Genomic DNA, 21,155 nt, shown 5'->3' on the forward strand with positions numbered 1-21,155 from the left:
TCACGAAAAGCAACATACCAAAAAATCCAGAGAACTTTCTTCTAAGTAATATAAGAAGTAAAGAACTAGACCTCAAACTGGATGAAGTGCAAAAACGATTTATTACTATAGCCTTAGCTGAAGCAAAAAAATGTATAATGTCAACCTGGAAATCAGAAGTGAGCCTGAGAGAACAGCAATGGTACACAGAAATGAATAAATGTATTCCATTGGAAAAATAACATATTAATTTAAGAAATAACATCACAGTATTCAAACAAATTTGGGAACTGTACATGGAACACAAACAAAGAGGGCGTATCGCGGACCTCCACCCCTTAAAATGACAGAATGAGAAGAAGACGAAATGAACTGATCCAGTGTGTAAAAGTAGATGACACAATTTTCTTGTTTATTTTCATTGTGTGATGACATTGTTTAATGGTTTTATTGTATTGTATATGTTGAACGTTTAATGGGTTTGGAAGGGGGAGGGAAGGTAGGGGGGAAAAGGGGGAGAAAATGCCACTGTGTATATTCAAGAGGGAAATGTTTGTGTGTATTTTGGTTAATATGGTTCATAGTGTGAAAAATAAAAACAATTTTAAAAAAGAGCCGTCTCATAAAGAGCCGTCTCATTCAAATGAGAAGACTCTAAACCCCCAACAGTGATTCACTGGTTTTCTCATATCAGTTAGAAAACAAAATTAGATATCGTGCATTTGATTCACTGGTGAAACTTGACGGTGACCGTTTCCTGTCTTATTTTCATTTGATGTGAATGTTTTTAATGTGATTAGATGTCCTCACTCTTCCAAATGAGATAGAGACTTACCTTTGTTTCTTGATTCATGTTATGAATCAAAAGCTACAAAATATATGTAACCCTCAGGATAAGCAGCTCAGATTTTTTTGGTTAGCTTTTTTCTAATAGAGTAAGTTAGGTGTTATTTTAATATATATTTTTGGTTGTCTTTTCAGTCTTCAGCCAGTGCACTGCGGGGTGGGGTGGGGGAAGGGGGGAAACACGTTATAGTGTTTAAACCAGTGGTTTTCAACCTTTTCCTTTCCACTCACATCCCACTTAAGTAATCCCTATGGTGCTCTGTGATTAGTAATGGATTGCTTACGGTGGTGGTGTGCGAGTGGGAAAGGAAGGTTGAGAACCACTGCTCCAGATCCAATTGTTACTGAAATATTTTGCTTGAGAAAAAATGGTCACTGGCCCATTTCCTTTGGAGCAATGAAACTGTGCACATAACGAGTCAATAAGGGAAGATTAAAATAGTGGTTTTCAAACTTTTTCTTTCCACCCACAGACAACCTTACCGATCCCAGGAGCACTGACGGCATAGGGATGACTTAAAGTGGGATGTGAGTGAAAAGAAAGTGAGAACCATTGGAAAGTTTTATCTTGACATACACGAGTTTGTGATATTGTATTTTCAGTTTGTCCCCTTTTCTTCGTTGAACTGCATTCATTATAAAAAACCAATAAAAACGACTGAAAATGAAAATGAACGTTGACGTGTATGAACCAAGTGACCCCCCCCCCACCCACCTCGAGAGGGACAACACAGTGCTAAAATTCCAGAACCTTAAAGCTACAGATTATGATCATCGTCCATAAATAGGCCCCATGTCTTTTGAAATCAAATGTTTGTATCCTTGATAGCTCATCTAATTTTTTTTTTCCCCCCCAGAGTTAAATGAGACATAATATCCTTTTCGACATTGTGTGTTTGTAGGCGGAGTATTATCTTTCCATTTAATCAAAATTCTACGTCTGGCTATCAATGAAGTAAAAGATAAAATTCGACATCTTGAGGTGATCCAGAAAGTGCAATTAAAAGGTCAGGTTCCAATTTTATCTTAAGAATTACCGATAGTGTTCGAAAACATCTTTCCAAAATTCTGCTAAATCAGGGCAGATCCAGAACATAAGAACTAAAGAAGCATCACCTGCTTTACATTTGTCACATAGAGGATTTGTGTCTGAGTAGAAACGAGACCATTTAACTTTAGACATATGTGTTCTATGGACCACCTTAAATTGCTGCAAACAAAGCCGTACACAAAAGGAATTTGTGTTAATCAAATGGAGCCCCAAACCTCATCGGGCAATGAAAGATTCAGATCCTGCTCCCAGGCGTTCTGGATTTTAAATAGGGGGACTAGTCTGAGATCAGCCAAATAAGAGATATTAAGCCGTTAAGTGAAGCATAGAAAAAATAGGTGCCATTTGGCCCTTCAAGCCTACCCCGCCATTCAATATGATCATGGCTGATCCGTCCCCGGTTCCTGCCTTCTCCCCAGACCCCCCTGATCCCCTTAGCCAAATCTAACCTACTCTTAAATATTGATAAGGAACCGGCCTCAATGGCTTCCTGTGGGCAAAGAATTCCACAGATCCAGCACCCTCTGCGAGAAGAAATTTTTCCTCATCTTCACCTTATCCTTAAACTGTGACCCCCTGGTTCTGGGTTTTCCCAGGAATGGAAACAACCTACCTGCATCTAGTCTGTCTAATCCCTTAAGAATTTTATATATTTCTTTAAGATCCCCCCTCAATCTTCTAAATTCCAGAGAATACAAGCCTAGTCTATTCAAACTTTCTTCATCTGCAAGTCCTTCCATCCTTGGTATCAGTCTAGTGAACCTTCTCTGCACCCCCTCCATGGTGAGGATGTCCTTCCTCAGATAAGGAGATCAAAACTGCATGCAGTACTCCAAGTGTGGTCTCACCAAGGCCCTGTAGCAGGATCTCCCTACTCCGGTACTCAAATCCTCTCGCTATGAATGCCAACATACCATTCGCCTTCCTCACCACCTGCTGCACCTGCAAGCCCACTTTCAATGGCTGATGCACAGCGACGCCCAAGTCTTGCTGCATCTCCCCTTTTCCTAAACAGATCCCATTTAGATAAATGTCCTCTTTCCTGTTCTTACCTCCAAAGTGGAGAACCTCGCATTTAATTTTAAAAAAAACTTCCGTCTGGCACACCCAACCATATGGTTGGGCGACTTCTCCGGTTTCTGTTAAACCCCCCCCCATTCTTCCCTCTGTCACCTTGCCCCCACCTCTTTCCTTCCTTCTTTCCTTTCTCTCTCTCTCTCTTTCCCTGCACAGAGCCAAAATCAATTCTCCTCTTATCATAACCCATTAGAATCTCTCCTTCCCCAACCAGTCTTCAGCCTTCATTCTGACGCCCGCCTGCTTTTTTTTTTGCTTGTACCTTGAAGAAGGGCTCAGGCCTGAAACGCCGGTTTCTATATCTTTACCTTCTACAGATGCTGCGAGACCGGCTGAGTCCCCCCAGCATGTTTTTACTCCAATCACGGCCTCTGCGGACTATTGTGTGTCACAAATGTTAATCACTGACCTGCCACCTCAAGTGTCGCTGAGAGAGGATTCATTTCTTTGCTTCCCATCAGACAGTTATAGTGGTTTCTGGAGTCTCCTGTCACCTCGATGATGCTCCTCACATTGTAGAATCCTTTGGAATCTTTCACTGTAGTGATGGTGGACTTGTTGCTCAAGTCCTCTCCACGTGAGCCCTTCCATTCCACCACAGGTTCAGGGAACCATAATTGGGAATCGCAGGTCAGCTCAATCCCATTGCTGGTGTAGCGGTGCAGGCTGATGGAAGGCTTGCAGACCGATACCTGTGGAACAACATGGTTCAGTTCCCCGAGGCAAGCAGCAGTGGAGAGGGGAGGAGTGGGTGGGTACACGTGGAAGCAGTGGCCTGACAACCACAGGGTTATACGCCTTCAAGCCCCACACCAGGGAATTATGGGTATGACCAGGCAGCGGACCACAAGGTGGGGGTGGGGGGGTTGCAGAATCTCAGTGGGGGGTGTAGGGGACCAGACATGGGGTGAACACCACCATTCCCCCCCACCCCCGATCCCCTGATCCGTTGAGAAGGAAAAGCATGGGAGATGACCCTACAGGTTGGTGACCACAGCAACAGACCAGCAGGGGTGGGGTGGGGGGGGGGGGGAGGTCTCAGCAGCTGAAGGACCCATGCAGTCCCATGTGGCAACTTGCGGTCGAAGACCCACACCAGGTTGCGGGCTGCTGGGAGCCGCCTCATGGGAACCATGTATTGCATTGGGAGTTGAGAGCGAGAAGGCATCGGGCGCTGAAGGCTTCCTTTTGTTTTGAATACTTTATGTTTAAAAGGTTAAAACCATAATTATATTCAATTACAATAAAATACACATATGGACATAATATATATGTGTGTGTGTGTTGTGACAGAGTATATAGATATGTTTTTGCGAGATAAATTGGGAAAGGTTTGTAAGGGTAGGTCACTACAAACATTTAAAAACAGATCTTATTTAAACTACTGGAGCTCCGCTAATGCTAAACATGTCGGCCCCAGAGCCTTTGCAAGAGCTTTGGAGAGTGCCCAAGGGACTTCACTAATGGATTGTTGTTTACAAAAAGGCAACAGATGAAAGAGCTTGTCAGAGCCGCATTCTGTCTGGAAGGGAACTTGCTGTCCTAAGAGGGTCATGTGGTTTTGCAAGCAGAGAGAGTCAAACAGGCTTTTTTCTCAGAGAGAGAGAGAGAGAGAGAGAGAGAGAGAGACTTGATGATAACAAAAAAGTATTATTAGGAATTTTTCCTTCAATCAATTAAAAGAAGTAAATTTCCCAGCCTCAAAATAATACTCTCCTTTTTAATTCCCAATTGATACCATATCTTTAAAAATTGATTAACAGTAAAAGGAAAAAGTCTATTTTGATATAAAGGAGTTTTTAGATGAAATCATACCTTGTCCACCTACCTCATGAATCAATTTTATTCCATAATTAAATGCTTCAATATCGGTGGATCTTTACCATCTAGTCATTTTGAATTCCATTTAGAAATAAATTCTTGCCAATAAACCAATTTTAGCTAATTCTATCTTCGCCCAGACTGACAACTTATTTAGGTCAAACATTCCACTAATAAATTTCAATTGAGCTGCTTTATAATAATTCTGAAAATTGTTCTTTTTTAGGTATTTGACAAGAAATAGATTGAAAGTGATATTGAATCCTTGGAGGTTTGGACCCGGAGCTCGGGTTTAACGATGGATCGACCAGGAGTCCATGCGGCTGCAGAGGCCGCGGGGGTGCTGGAGGAGAATCCACGGTGTGACAGAGTATATAGAGGTGTTTCAGAGATAAATTGGGAAAGGTTTGTTGGAACAGATCACACACAAACACTTTAAAAAACTGACTTTTTGCAGGAGCTTTTGCAAGAGCTCTCACAGACTCAGGATGGACTGTTATTTGCAAAAGGCAACAAATGTAACAACAGGCAGTAGCAGCTCTGTCTGGAAAACAGAATTTATTGTCTGGAAGATCATGTGATCTTTGCAGGCAGAGAGCAGAATAAAAACAGGCTTTGCTCTGAGAGTTGGAGGGAGTGAGAAAGGGAGAGGAGAGACACACAGACATCGGTTCCAGAGGGAAAAGCTGACAAGCTTTGGAAGACGGCCCAGTTAAAGGAGAGGACTGACTGTCCGGTGTTTCCCTTGGAATAGGAGAAGCAGAAAGGAACTCTGTGGGGACCTGAAAGAAAGAGGTGATCATCTGGAGAACCCTGAAGGGGCAAGTTTCATCAGCAAGACACTGCAGTGGCTGATTAAAAAAGGAATCAGTTGTGGATGTCCTGGAACAAGAAAAACTCTCTCTCTGAAAACCAACAAGAACCTTTCTGAGTGGTAACCATTCACCTGTTAAGCACCAAAGCCTGGTTAACTTTATTATGTTAACTTCTGTGCAAAGTACAAGAATGGCCTGCAACCAATGAGATTGCACGGTGAACCAAAGAACTTTGCTGAACTTACACACACCTGCACTTAGAATTAGAAGGTTAAGTGAGTCAATAGAGTTAAGTTAAAGTTTGGTTCTATTTTCATGTTCAAAGATAATTAAAAGCAAGTTTTGTTTAAGTAACCATTTGTCATGGTGCATGTCTATGCTGCTGGGTTTTGGGGTCCTCCGGACTCATAACAATGGACACTCGGTGACTCTGAGGGGGAATCTCATCTTTGTTTGTCTTTCTCCTATTGTTAGGGTCACCAGGCAATGCTCACGGACACTCCAGTGGAAATTCAGATGCCAGAAATCCAGACCAACTTAGAATCTCCAGATTTTTTGAAAACTCAAACTTTTTTTAATTTAACGAGTTTTTGAGTATGTGCCACAGATGCACAGTGGTAACAAGGGACCATGTTTAGCACAGGTCATCTTATGTGCCACAGATGCACAGTGGTAACAAGGGACCATGTTTAGCACAGGTCATCTTATGTGCCACAGATGCACAGTGGTAACAAGGGACCATGTTTAGCACAGGTCATCTTATGTGCCACAGATGCACAGGTCATCATATGTGCCACAGATGCACAGTGGTAACAAGGGACCATGTTTAGCACAGGTCATCTTCTCCACAAAGAAATTCAATTGCAGTTTCCTTTTTCTCTGTTTATTTTTAAACATAATTTCAAGCTTTGCACCCTCATTTTTTGAATGGATAAAAAATGTTGTTTACATTTTTGCCAAGCGTTGATTTTCTTTAAAGCTGCTCGTTTTGATAAATGAAGCTCGCTGTATTTGCTAATGAATAAACTACCAACATTTACTGGTTAATCACTTCTTTATTCCTCCTTAAATCTGAATGTTAAATAATTTTTCAATTTAGACATACAACGCGGAAACAGGCCCTTTCGACCCATGAGCCCGTGTTGCCCAGTCGACACCCATTAATTTATACTCTCCAGTACATTTTGGAAGAAACTAGAGCCTCCCCCCCAGGGAAAACCCACACTAGTACAGGGAGAACGTACAAACCCCTTATAGACAGCGCGGAATTCGAGCCCCACCTTGTGAATCTATGATCTATGGCATGGGGATTACTTTAGGTTGTCTATGAGTGGAAAGAAAATGTTTGAAAACCACTCCCCAAAGATTTGACCTCCAGGTGAAGAAGGCAAATGCCGTGTTGGCGTTCATATCTGGGGAAAAGCATACAAGAGCAGGGACGTGACGTTGAGGCCTCACTTGAAGTGTGGGCTACAGTAATGGGCTCTTTATTTAATAAGGAAGTGCTGGCTTTGGAGAGGGTTCAGAGTCTCAAGAATAATTCCTGGAATGAAGGGATTAGCACATGAGGAATATTTGATGGCTCCTTGGAGTTCAGAAGAATGGGCGGGGGGGGGGGGGGGGGGAGGTGGTGTGGGGACCTCATAGAAACATTTTGAATTATGTCTAAGTTGTAATGGTTTGGGTAATCCATACACACACACACATATATATACATTTACACATAGCTGGGTTAAGTTTAGATTTAAGTAAGATGATATATTATTAGTGTGACAGAATGTAATGGAGGATTTAGACCCTGCTTTTGATTATACAAGGCTGAGTATCAGTAACCTACTTTGAGTATAATGTAGGAATCATATACATAAGCTAAATTCCACCATGGGGCCCAGAGATGCAGTTATCTGACAAAAAGACATCTGGTACCAAGAACGTTTAATCTTCCTGCTTGTTAGTATATTGGTCACAGACTGTCAGACAGCGACCTAACCTTGAAGCAAAATAAACCATTGTATTCAAAGTGATAAGCTAGAAAGTTGTGTTATTCGATAGAAGCCTAGGCCTGCTAGCTTGCTCGCTTATCTTTCTTTTTGTGCTGGGAATAGGTGCTTGAGTAAGCAGGTTTTGGGCAATATAAGCCATGGTCCCGCTGCTGAAGTTTGAGACTCTCTGAGAGGTGGCAACATCTCTCAGCAAGAAGAAGAACTTCTAGAGTCCAGCCAATGTCCGGTCGGGGGAGGTGGAGAAGCTGCTACCGGCGCCCCCGGCAACCTACTACAAGTGTGTGGCCATTGCCTTGCCTCGGCAGTTGGGACCAGTCCAAGTGTATAATTGGGAAGGGCTTGCATATTGTAGTTTGATATCAGCTTTAGAATTTATAATAAAGATTTGTATAAACTGAAGTGCTCTTGGCATGTGTGTCTATTTTCTTTCGGTAGCTCAAACACTGTGACCAATCTAAAACAAACAAAGTGAGAGGTACAAGTTTACCCAGGACACAGAATATTTAGGAATATTTTTGGGAGATAAATTGGTAAAATTAGAGTAGGTACTGTTGGAATCTAGGGTTTAAAACATTATGAAAGAAATGATTAATTAATAAGTTTATATTTACTGCATGGTTCAGGGAAAAAGAGGAATGTGATTAAGTGGCAATCACAGCATGGAGCAAAGTTGGCTGAGCAAAATTGTCTGCTCCCAAATACAGGGAGAGGAAATGCATAAAACGATTTAGGAGGAATGCTCAAACTGAAGGAGGTGGTGAGTAGCACAGGAGACACAGGCCAGACCAGAACAAAGAATGGCCTGCAATAAACAAAGGGAATGGAAAACCAGTCTAGGAGGAAGATTAAGGCAGGAGGAGGGTGTTAAAGAGAACAGCAGAAATTGGCCAGACAGGAGCAGAATGGTGATTAGAAATATCTGGGGATGAATTAATTTCTGATCAACACAACAGGATAGTCTGGCCTGGAGGATTAAGATGGGAGTGCTACACCCCAGATATCTGCAAAACAGGAGATGACTTGTGATAACCCTTATGCAAAAAGATCTAGCAAAGGAAGACAATTTTTGTTCTGTATGATAATGAAATCTAGCAAAGGAAGCCAACTTTTGTTCTGTATGATAAGGTTGACCTATATAAACTGAGCCAACTGGACAATAGGGGTCAGTCTTGGGGAGTAGCTCACTGTGCAGGTGACCTATGAACTAATGAGTGACCCAGAGCTCTGTTAAGTTTTATTCTTGTGCTGTGTAATAAATTGACTGTGGAACCGAATACCTTCTCCTATCACTTCATTCAAAGAACGCGCTGGACTCAGACTACACATAGACTAAATTAAGAGTAAGTTAAAGCCAGAGTCCGACAGTACATACATGCACTTTAAAACAGATACTATTTGAAATACTGGAGGATTCATATTCAGTGACTTTACAGAAGCTATGGAGAATGCTATGCACATTGCACAAGTGGCTATTAATTGAAGTGAATGATTGGACTATTGTCTTTAAAGCCAAAACAAGAGACAGGCTGTCTCCTAATACCTCTTCACAGAAGGTCATTGAGAGGTTCTTGTTTACCTAAAAACAACAAATGAACCAAAAGATGAACTCCTATTGTTTGCTGGAGAAGGTCAGGGGTTTTTTGCAAGTGAGAGAGAAAAGGACATGCTGCCTGGCAGTTTTAAATCTCAGATAGAGAGGGAGACAGAAGGGAGTCTTGGACTGTGTGTGACACAGAAGGCTGTAACAATCCAGGAGAAACTTGTTGGAACCGAAACAGAAGCTCCAGAGTGGCGGATGGCTGGAAGTGCTATCTGTCTGATGTTTCTCTTGGAATTAGAGGAACAGAAAGGAACTCTGTGCTAGCCTGAAAGAAGAGGTTATCATCTGGAGAATCCTGATGGGGCAAGACACTGTAGAGCTGCAACATGACCTCACAACTCCTGAACTTAATCCATACCTCGGACAGCTCCCCTATACTTTCCTTCCCTCCCAACTTAAGGGTCCGAAAAGTGCTCGTAACGGCCCGCTACTGGAAATGGCTGTCGAACCCAGCGACCGGCAAAGCATCGTGCGGGTTGAAATGCCCGTTTCCATAGGCCAATCACCGCTAGCGGATTGCAGGGGGCCCGGGCATCCGAGATAATCAATCAATAGCTGGCCCGCTGAAGCCGCGCCCGGCGGCAGTGACATGGCTGAGCTGACTATAAAAGGCAGAATTAACTTGGTGTTGAATCCACTCGACTGGTGACTAATGCTGGTATCTCAGTCGGTGGAAATTCTGGAACCACACATCTCTCTCTGCAAACCTACAGGAACCTTTCTGAGCGGTAACCATTTACCTTTCAAGCCCAAAGCCTGGTGAACTTTATACGTGTTAAATTCTGTGCACAGTATAAGAATTGCCTGCAACCAGACAACTTGGAAGAATGAGAAGTGAGATTGGACTGTGAACCAAAGAACTTTCTTAAATTTACATACACATTACATACATGTACGCTTAGAATTAGAAGGGGGTTAAGTTAATAGTGATAAGTTAAAGTTTGATTCTGTTTTCATGTTTAAAGGTAGTTAAAAACAATTTTTGTTTAAGTCACCATTTGTCATGGTGAATGTCTATTGCTGCTGCGTTTTGGGGCCTTGTAACATTAGTAATTGTTAATAAAAATATTGTTTTAAAAATACCACTGTCTTGGTGAATTTTTATTGTTGCTGATCTATGATGTAACAGTATATTTTGCGCAGGGTCTCTGGTTTCCTACCACAGTTCAAAACAGGCCTTGGTTGAAGATCAATTGGGTGCAATTGGGCAGAATGGCCCATGGGCTGGAAGGGCCTGTTACGGGCAGAATGTCTACATTTAAAAAATTAGGTATGTATTGTTTGTCTCTACGTGTGTAGTGTCTGGTTGGGTGCCTGCGTGTTTCGCGCTGAGGACCGGAAAGCGCTGTTTCGTCGGGTTGCCCTTGGGAGATCGGTTGACAAAAAGCATGACTACTTACTCAACACCTGAAGGTCGATATCAGAGTCGTCGTTTACCTCCGGCAAGATCTCAACGAAACATCTGTAGGTGCCGAGGTCGGAGAGAATCACACTTTGCAGCAACAGCGAGGACGTTGCCCTTGTGGAACTGGTTCTTGAAGAGCTGGGTCCTGCCCTGGAAGCTGGGGTGCTGTTGATCATTCTCATCATGACCGAAGCGGTACAGGTGTACCAGGGCCTTGTCCTTGGTCCAACGGATCTCCTTACCCTCTACATCAATGAGGGGAACAGCCTGGCACTCCAGCACCACCTGAGAACCCACGTAGGTCACGATTGGGATCCGGGAGCAATGCAACTCCAGCCCCTCTGCAAAGCAAGACATTAGATAGCAGCTTCCATAGGGCATACAGTACAGGCCCTTCACTCCCCGATGTTGTTCTGACTCATACAAACCTCAACAATCCATGTACCAGTCTCCACCACCACCCCAGTAATGCATTCCAGGCACCCACCACTCTCTGTGTAAAAAAAATTCCAGCATAGAACAGGCCCTTCAGCCCATGACGTTGTGCCGACCTATATATACCCACCAAAGGAAGCTAATCCCATCCAACCTCTTAACCCTCCATTTTTCTTCCATCCATGTGCCCTGGTCTAAGAGTCTCTTAAACGCCCCTAATGTTCCAGCCTCCACCACCATCCCTGGCAAGGCACCCACAAACTCTCTGCATAAAAAAAACGTACCCCTGATGTCTCTCCTAAACTTCTCTCCTCCTTCACTTTGTACAGATGACCCTTGCTGTTTGCTTCTCCTGCCCTGGGAAAAAGGTGCTGGCTTTCCATGCCTCTCAGAATCTTGTAGACCTCTCCAAAGGGAAAAATCCCAGCTCTGTTAACCTTGCCTGACAAGACACACTCTCCAATCCAGGCAACATCCTGGTGAGTCTCCTCTCCGTAGCTTCCCATCCTTCCTATAAATGAGGTGAACAGAATACTCCAGGGTGTGGCTCACCAGAGACTTGTAGAGCTGCAACAACTCCTGAATTCAATCCATACCTCGGACATCTCCCCTATCCTTCCCTCCCACCTTAAGGGTCCAAAAAGTGCTCTTGTAACAGCCCGCTACTGGAAATGGCCATCGAATGCGGTGACCGGCAAAGCATCATGTGGGTTGAAATGTCTGTTTCCATAGGCCAATCACCGCTAGCGGATCGCAGGGGGCCCGGGCATCCGAGGTAACTAATCAACAGCTGGCCCGCTGAAGCCGCGCCCCAGCAGTGACGCAGCTGAGCTGACTATAAAAGGCAGAATAAACTCAGTGTTGAATCCACTCGACTGGTGGGATGTGTTTTTCTGCGGATTCAAGCTCCTGCCTTAGGGCTATAACCGAGAGCTATAACCTGGCTGAAGCCGTAGTGGCCTCGCTGCACTGTAGTGTTCTGTCACCCTCGATCTTTCTTGCCTCTGTGTGCCTGTCGAGGAGTCTTTTCAAGGTCCCTATTGTACCAGCCTCCACCACCACCCCTGGCAATGCCTTCCAGGTGCCCACTACTCTGTTACCCTTAACCTTTCCCCCATTCACTTTAATGAGCCTGGACTGTGCTGTAATGTTCAATAACCCTCTATAAAGGGAGGTGGAGGAGCAGGACGTGTAGAGGAAACACGGAGGCTGCAGAAGGACTTAGACAAATGAGGAGAATGGGCAGGCAAGTGGCAGATGAAATAGAATTAGAAGTGTAAAAAAAAACCAGGCAGACTATTTTTTTTAATGGGGAGATAATTGAAGATACGCAGATGCAAAGGGATCTGGGAGTCCTCGTGCAGGATGGCCTGAAGGTAAATTAACAGGTTGAGTGGCTGGCATTCATTTCAAGAGCAGGGTGGGATATCGAGGCTTTCCAAGGCCCTGGGGAGACCTCTCGCGGTGCACTGTGAGCAGTTTTGGGCTCCCTCCTTTAAGAAGGGAATGTGCGGATGTTGGAGAAGACTCGATTGGGAACGAATGGGTGATCATATGAGGAGATTTGACGGCTCCTGGCCTGGACTTGTTGGAATTTAGGAGAATGGGGAGGGGAATCTCATTGAAATATTTTGAGTGTTGAAAGGTGTAGATGTAGAAAGGTTGTTTCCCACGGTCCGAGAGTCTAGGACAAGAGGGCACAACTTCAGGATCGAAGGGCGGCACGGTTGACGTAGCGGTTAGCACAACGCCTTTAGAGCATCAGCGATCGGGACCAGACCGGGGTTCGAATCCCACGTTGTTTGTCAGGAGTCTGCACGTTCTCCCCGTGTCCGCGTGGGCTTTCCCCCAGTGGCTCTGGTTTCCTCCCACCATTCGAAATGTAACCGGGGGTGTAGGTTAAAGGGGTGTAAATTGGGTGGCATGGACTTGTGGCCCGAAATGGCCTGTTACCGACCAGGCTGTTAAGTACGTCTAAATTTAAAATTTAAATGTAAAAATGTTAAATTTAACTCATCCCAACTGCAAAAAAAACAGACCACCAGGGCAATGGAGTCACACAGGGGTATTATCTCCTCACCAATCCCAACCTGACCAGAACATTCTCTCTCTCCACCAATCCTGACCTGACCAGAACATACTCTCCCCACCTATCACGACCTGACCGGAATGTTCTCTCCCCACCAATCCCGACTTCACCAGAACATTCTCCCCATCAATCCTAACGTCAGTAAACAACTCCACAATGGTGCCACTCACCGACTTGGTGATGAACGAATCCATAGAGAATGAAGAGGGGGAATAGCCTGGACTCCATCGGCCCTGCCAGTGGCATTGATGTCCACTCACACTGAAAGACACGAGATTTCACAGGGGTTGGCACCCAGTCTGCCCACCACTCCAATCCCACTGCCTTCCATCGCCACAACCGTGGAAGCAAAATGGCAGCGCTGCTGCAACAGTCCCAGGTGAACTGCGAGCGGAGACGCAATGCTGTTCCGCGGAGTCCTACCACCTGGTCCTGATGCCGACGGCTCCATGTAGGCTTTAAGCAGCCTGCTAAAAGAGTTGATGGAGGTCTTTGGTAAATCCTGCAACCACGGAGGACTGTGCCCAAGATGGCAGCGCCTGCGGCCGGAAGCGGGCAATAAAAGGTTGCAGACTCTGAGGGAGCAGTGGAATGGCGTGGGGTACCAGGGACGGAGAACGTGTCCCCGCCCCCCCATCTCCTCCCCGCAGAGATGCACAGAAGACGATCCTACAGGGAAGGTGACCATAATGATGGGCCAAGAAGGGGGTGAGTGGCTGAATGACCCATACAGGTTGGCAGCCTGCAGTCGAAGGTCTCGCGCAAATGCTGGCTCCTGGGAACCAGGTGTGGGAACTGGGACTCAAGAGGGCGCTGAGGACAAGAAGGACGCTGAAGGCATACCAATCGTGTTGGAGGATCGGACCTGGAGCTCGGGTCACCAACGGATCAAACGGTTGTCTGTGTGGCCTCTGGAGCACTGGAGGTGAATCTATGGACACTCAGTGTCTCTGAAGGGACTCCCTTTCGTTTCCCTTTCTCCTATTGTTAGAGGCACCGGGTAAATGCTTGTGGCGACTCTGTAATGGCAGACAAAAGTTGAAGTATATTATTTTTATGTATTAATAAGAACAATGAAAGGGACCTTGAATTTCCTGCATAACCCCAAATGTTAAAATTATTCAGTAGGTCAGGCAAAATCTGCAGAGAGAAAAACAGACAATGTTTCATGTCATGCCCTTTCACAAAAGAAATGTGTCCACATCTGTTTTAAGTTGTTGCCCCCTCTTGTCCTCGACTCCACCACCAAGGGAAATGTCCTTGCCACATCTACTCTGTCCAGGCCTTTCACCCTTCAAAATGCCTCCTTGAGACCACCCCCTTCATCCTTCTGGACCCCAATGAGTACATTCCAAGTCAACAATCATTCCTCATATGATAACCCTTTCATTTCTGTTCCTTGCCCCTTCCTACCCACCGGCGTCATTGGAAGGGGGGGGGTGCAGACCGCACTGGATGACACCTTCAGAGGGGGTGACACCAAAATGACTGTCTCCAGCGCCCCACGTTTGAGGTGACTCGGACCGGCCTGCAAAATGGCCAATGAACACGGCGTCCGTGCGGACCTGGGGGGAGGGGTCGACACCAGCCGGCATCCTGGGTGACCTCCGCACAGCAGGAAAACGGGGAACTCTGGCCGGCCAACCGGAGGTATGCGCTCTGATGCTGTGGGGCCCCTGGCGTCAGCACCAGAGGCCCATGTAATCAGAGCTGCCAGTCTTCAATTTCGACTCCTTGTGTGTCTTCCTTCCACACTCGTCGTAGCGCATACGCTACAGGTCGATAAAACTTTTGTGCAGTATCTCTGTCGTTTGTTATTACAAAACATTTTTCGTCAGTCCATCTTACATGTATCAAAATACCTACGAGGCTAAAACTCAATGCTCATTTATGTTTTGAACCTTCTAATGCTTCCCGGTCCTTATGACCCAATGACAATGGCACCTCGAATCGTGTAGTTTTGTCTGCACGCGCTGTTGTTTCCATTGCCGCCGTGCATATGATATTGCAATTTAAAGGAGTAATTTTAATTTTGCTGGCTGTTTATCTCAGCAATTCGCAACCTGCTGAGGGCAAGAACAGGGCCGGGGATTGGGACCTTTACAAGAAGTCCAGGTATGGCCTGCGGAAGGCCATCCCTGAAGCAAAGTAGCAATTCCGGAGGAAGCTGGAGACAGAGACACGCTGGCTGTGGCAGGGAGTGCAGGCCAACACAGCTGACAAACCAAGGGCGAACGCTATAGATGGCCACGATGCTTTACTACCCGATGAAGAACCCACGAATCCCTGAAAATCCTGTGATACCTGTCTCTGAGGCCGGGCAGGATGAACATATTGGCAAAAGTAGCGCATTCTACAGGCCCAGGATTTTCAAGGGCTCCCGCGCTTATGTACAACGAATAACGAGAAACGTTTTCATCTTTGCACAGCGGCGGTCAGATACCCCACGGATCATCTGATAAAAGGTGATAAAACGGGAGAGCCAAAGCCGCTGTGAATTAGTTTGTTCAACGGGCGCGAGGGGAGCGCCTGCCCACGTTGGAGGTTCAGATCTGGAGCTCGAGTTGCTAATGGTTCGGGCTCTGGGTGGCTGCGGGAGATGAATCTATGGGAACTCGGTGATTCTTGGGTGGGGAGGGGAAGGCTCTCTTTTGCTTCTCTCTCCTGCCGGTGGCGAATCTGTCCACCTTGCAGCAGGGAAAAGGGTATTTCACATAATAGGTCACTGTTTAATACAGTGACAATGAATTGAACTAAATCTTGAAGTTTTAACAGGGAAGGGGGCCCAATTTTAAGTGTAATTTCTAAATGTTTAAATAAGTTTCAGCAGTGAGGGGCTTGTCCCCAAGATACGACACTGGTGATCTGATGAGCTAAGAAAGCTAGCACCATTTTATTTGGAATAATTAAGACTATTTCAAACTTACCAAAATGGACATGCAGGGTCAGTGTCACAAACTCTGTGGGGGGGGGGGGTTAAGGGAGGGGGAGGCCCCGTGGTCACACTTCCCCCAACATTGCGCATGCGCCAGCCGCCACAATTTAGGACCCCCTAAAAGCTACAGGGCTCCGCACCACCTTCATCCAGCACTGCTCTGAGGGCAACGTCAGAACATCGTTCAAGAGGGCGCATCCCCCACCAGGCATCAGGCCCGGACAGCGCACCTGGCAGGGGAGTGAAAATCTGTACCGACCAACTAGACAGGCATCTTCAACCTCTCATTGCGGCCGGCACCTGCTTCGAAAGGGCATCAGTCATCCCAGCACCCAAGAAGAACAGTGTGAACTGCCTCAACGGCGACCGCCCACTGACACTAACTTCTACTGCAATGAAATGCTTTGAGAAGGCTGGTCATGGCCAGAATTAACACGTACCCAAATAAAAGATCTGGACCCGCTGGAATTCGCCTATCGTCACAATCGCTCCACGGCAGGCGCAATATCGCTGGCTCTCCACTCAGCAACCTCAAAAACACCAATTCATACACACGGCCTTCAACACCATCACTCCCTCAGTGCTGGTCAAGACACTACAAACCCTGGGCCTCTGCATCCCACCACGGCCCCCCCCCCCCCCCCCCCCCCCCCCCCCCCGCAAATGGATCCTTGACTTTCATATCAGAAGACCACAATCAGTTTGAATTGGGAAACAACGTCTCCTCCTCACTGATCATCAACACAAGTGCATCCTGAGGACGAGGGCTTGACCCACTGCTCTACCCATTAAACACCCACGACCGTGTGGCCAGGCATAATTCCAATGCCGTCTACAAGTTTGCCGATGACACCCCTGTTGTCAGCAGAATCACAAGTGGCAATGAGGAAGTGTAGAGGAGGGAGATGGATCAGCTCGCTGAATGCTGCAACAACAACCTCAATGTCAGCAAAACCAAGATGATTGTGGACTTCAGGAGGAAGTTGGGGGAACACGTCCCAGTCCTCATCAAGGGCTCAGTGGTGGAGAGGGGCTAACAACCTCAAATAACTGGGTGTCAACATCTCCGAGGATCCGTCCTGGAGCCTCCACATCGATGCAATCATGAAGAAGGTTCACCAGCGGCTGTACTTTGTGAGGTGTCCAAGGAGATTCGGTACATCAACAAAGATTCCGTAAAGGTGGACCTCGGAGAGCATTCTGGCCGGTGGCATCAATGCCTGGTACAGAGGTGCCAACTCTCAGGACAAGAAGAAATTCCAGAGGGTCGTTAACTTGGCCTGCGACATCTCAGGCACCAGATTTCCCCCCCCCCCCCCACCCCCCATCGAGGACGTTGACGTGAGGCAGTGTCTTAAAGAGAGCCTCTACCCTCAAAGATCCCCATCGCACGGGTCATGCCCTTTTCACTCTGCTACCTTTGGGGAAAAGGTCAAGGAGCCTGAAGGTGAGCACTCGGCGGCACAAGGACAGCTTCTTCCCCTCCGCCATCCGATTCCTGAGTGATCAACGAGCTACAGATGCTACCTGACTCTTCGTGCAATATTATATTTATAATAATGTTGTAAGATGGTTATAATACAAATGTTTGTGCCACAAAACCCGGATTTCCTGACAATGAAATCATGATTCTGATCTCACTGCTACCGCTGTTACATTCAGTGATCGACAGGAATTACAATTTGAGTAACATTAGGATGAAAAACATTAATAAGGATTCTGTATGGTCTTGTATGGGAGGAGGCCCATTGCAGCCCTTCACTCCTCACTCCTCATCCTCGTCTTTTTTATTCAGACGCCTGTCTGCATTTTTTTTTGGCTTCTCCCTTGACTAAGCCCCTGACAAGATGGTCATTCTACAGATGCTGCCTTACCTGCTACTCTGCACTTGCATTTAATGGCGGAGGGGGGAGGGGGGAGGGGGGGGGAAAGTCAGCCCAGCGTTTCAAGTTCAGAACCCACACCAGGTGTGGGGGGGGGGGGAGGGGAGAACGTATCTGCATCTGGTCGGGACGGGGCAAGGGTGAAGCAACTTTAGCTGCGCCACGGCTGCGCGGACAAATATCTGGAAACACCCCTCCTCGGGGGGGGGGGGAACTGATGGCGGGCAGGGAGGGCTGTAAAGGATGGGGAGGGGAAGAGTGAATCCCACCGCCCAGCCCTTCATTCACCCCCCTCTGTGTGTTACAGGCAGCCCTCTGTAGGCTGCAGAGGGTGGGGAGAGGAGAGCCCGGAGGGCGGGTGGGGAGAGTGAACCCCAGAGCCCAGCCTTCACTCACCCCTTCCCCATGCGCTGCGGCCGGGCGGCCCGTCTCGGTTCCAGGCAGTGAAGGGCGAACCAGCCTGCTTGTCAGTTTCACTTTCGCCGTGAAACAGGAATGGAGGCGGCTACAGCCCCCAGGGACGTTCCCTGGGACCGTCCAACCCTTCAAGCCCAGAGACCAGCAATTCGTTCCATTCCATTATGAATGAGGAGCCCAGCCGGCAGCCCCGAACGCATCCCACCCCTCCTCCCCGAACGCATCCCCCCCCTCCTCCCCGAACGCAACCCCACTCCCCGAACGCATTCCACCCCCGCCCCGTGAGGTCGGTGCCGGGCAGGTTCCCGAGCGCAATCCACCCCCCCACGAGGGTCCCGAGTAAATGAAGGTTTGTACCAACCAGTTCTGTGGACTCCCCGACTGATCCGCAAGCCGAGAAACATCACCGACGGTGGGGGAACATTGCTGGCAGGCGTCCGAACAAAAGGGGGGAGGTCGGCAAGGCAGGAGGGGGTGGGTGAAGAGAAGAGGGAGGGACGAAAATGTTACTGGAAATTGCAATTCCTTTTTATCACTGTATCTCCACCAAATCCGACCTTTTGGGGTGGAGGTGAGAATGGGGACTGGGAAGGGGTGAATGATGAGGGAGGGGGGGGAATGGGGACTGGGGAGGGGTGAACGGTGAGGGAGGGGGACTGGGGAGGGGGGAAAGGAGAGGGAGGGGGAATGGGGACTGGGGAGGGGTGAACGGAGGGGGGAATGGGGACTAGGGAGGGGTGAACAGAGAGGGAGGGGGGAATGGAGACTAGGGAGGGGTGAACAGAGAGGGAGGGGGAATGGGGACTGGGAAGAGGGAAGTGGGGACAAAGGAAGGAGGGGGGAAGTGGGGACAGAGGAAGCAGGGAGGAAACGGACCGAGGAAGCGGGGGGGGGGGGGGTGGAACGGACCAAGAAGAGGGAAATAGGGTCTGGGCAGAGGGAATGGGGACTGGGGAGGGGTGAACAGAGAGGGAGGGGGGAATGGGGACTGGGGAGGGGTGAATGGAGAGGGGGGGGCATGGGGACTGGGGAGGGGTGAACGGAGAGGGAGGGGGCATGGGGACTGGGGAGGGGTGAACGGAGGGGGGAATGGGGACTAGGGAGGGGTGAACAGAGAGGGGGGGAATGGGGACTAGGGAGGGGTGAACAGAGAGGGAGGGGGGAATGGGGACTGGGAAGGGGGAAGTGGGGACAGAGGAAGTAGGGGGGAAGTGGGGACAGAGGAAGTAGGGGGAAGTGGAGACAGAGGAAGCAGGGAGGAAACGGACCGAGGAAGCGGGGGGGGGGTGGGTGGAACGGACCAAGGAGAGGGAAATAGGGCCTGGGCAGAGGGAATGGGGACTGGGGAGGGGTGAACGGAGAGGGAATGGGGACTGGGGAGAGGTGAACAGAGAGGGAGGGGGGAATGGAGACTGGGGAGGGGTGAATGGAGAGGGAGGGGGGCATGGGGACTGGGGAGGGGTGAACGGAGAGGGAGGGGGGCATGGGGACTGGGGAAGGGTGAATGGAGAGGGAGGGGGCATGGGGACTGGGAGGGGTGAACAGAGAGGGATGGGGACTGGGGAGGGGTGAATGAGAGGGAGGGGGCATGGGGACTGGGAAAGGGTGAACGGAGAGGGAGGAGGGAATGGGGACTGAGGAGGGGTGAACCGAGAGGGAGAGGGGAATGGGGACTGGGGAGGTGTGAACAGAGAGGGAGGGGGCATGGGGACTGGGAAAGGGTGAATGGAGAGGGAGGAGGGAATGGGGACTGGGGAGGGGTGAATGGAGAGGGAGGGGGGCATGGAGGGAGAGGGGAAGGGGAACTGAGGAGGGGTGGGGGAAATGGGGAGGTTCGGTGTGGTGGTAGGGATGGGGGTGGGTGGGATGGGGGATGGGTGGGGCGGGAGGGATGAGGATGAGGGTTGGGTGGGGCGGGATGGGGGGGTTGGAAGGATGGGGGGTTGGAGGGATGGGGATGGGGTGGGTTTATGGGATAAAATATGCATTGGATTGTATTTTGAATGCATGATTTATTATTGTTTATAAATAAAATTTTCCAAATAAAAAAAGAGACATCTGGCGATAGTCTGGAGTGCGTCAGGGATGACAGCGGATTTTAGTGACACCCACCGGAGATGTTTTCTCTGTCCTATTTTTTCTTCTTGATTTGCCTGAATTTTTCCCCACAGTTTTGTTGGAATTTGGGAGGGCAGCTTATGCCCACCCCCCCACCCCCCAGCTAACCTATGTGAAAAGTCAGGCAGTGTCTGGTTTATTGATCATTCGGGAATCTGATAGTGGCTGTCCATGTGCCACTGTGTGCTCGTCTTCAGGCTCCTGGACAGCCATCAGAGTGAAACAGGCATGGTCTCGGTGCTGGGGGTCTTCAAGAATAGAGACTGCTCTCTTGTTGCTGTCCTCGATGGAGTGAGGTCTGGTACCTGTGATGTCACAGGCCGAGTTAACAACTTTCTAAAGTTTTCTTTCTTGCCATCCGTACCAGGCAGTGAGATTCGAGTCTTCAGTGATATATGCAATCACCTAAGAATCTGGCGAGCCTTCTTTGTGATTGCATCACCGTGGAGACTCCAGGACGGGTGTTGACAGCCAGGAATTTGAAGTGCTCAGCCCTCTCCGCCACTGAGACCTCGATGAGGAGTGAACCATGTTCTCCTGACTTCCCTCTGAAGTCCACAATCATCTCCTCGGTTTTGCTGATGTTGGACAGCTGGAGGAAGGGAGGCTGAGAGATGGGGGAGGGAGGGAGGGAGAATGGGGAGTGGTCTAGCAGAACCTGGTTGGAGAGTGCTCAGACCG

The 21,155-nt window shown here is 48.1% G+C and overlaps 1 protein-coding gene across 1 annotated transcript in view; it reads right to left on the reverse strand.

Annotated features, from left to right (window-relative positions):
• The window catches only part of LOC138753017 (butyrophilin subfamily 3 member A1-like), a 38,718-nt gene extending 20,203 nt beyond the window's left edge, over positions 1-18,515 (reverse strand). Inside the window, 10 exon segments of the mRNA XM_069915611.1 lie at positions 1,863-2,035; positions 2,092-2,158; positions 2,760-2,928; positions 3,363-3,628; positions 3,630-3,645; positions 10,593-10,701; positions 10,703-10,938; positions 13,292-13,382; positions 13,965-14,140; positions 18,336-18,515. Of these exon segments, the coding sequence (XP_069771712.1) occupies positions 1,863-2,035; positions 2,092-2,158; positions 2,760-2,928; positions 3,363-3,628; positions 3,630-3,645; positions 10,593-10,701; positions 10,703-10,938; positions 13,292-13,349 (1,094 nt within the window). The 5' untranslated portion in view covers positions 13,350-13,382; positions 13,965-14,140; positions 18,336-18,515.
• Positions 18,516-21,155: the final 2,640 nt, after the last annotated feature.

Source organism: Narcine bancroftii, chromosome 2 (genome assembly GCF_036971445.1).
Source record: "Narcine bancroftii isolate sNarBan1 chromosome 2, sNarBan1.hap1, whole genome shotgun sequence".
Taxonomy (NCBI): Eukaryota; Metazoa; Chordata; class Chondrichthyes; order Torpediniformes; family Narcinidae; genus Narcine; species Narcine bancroftii.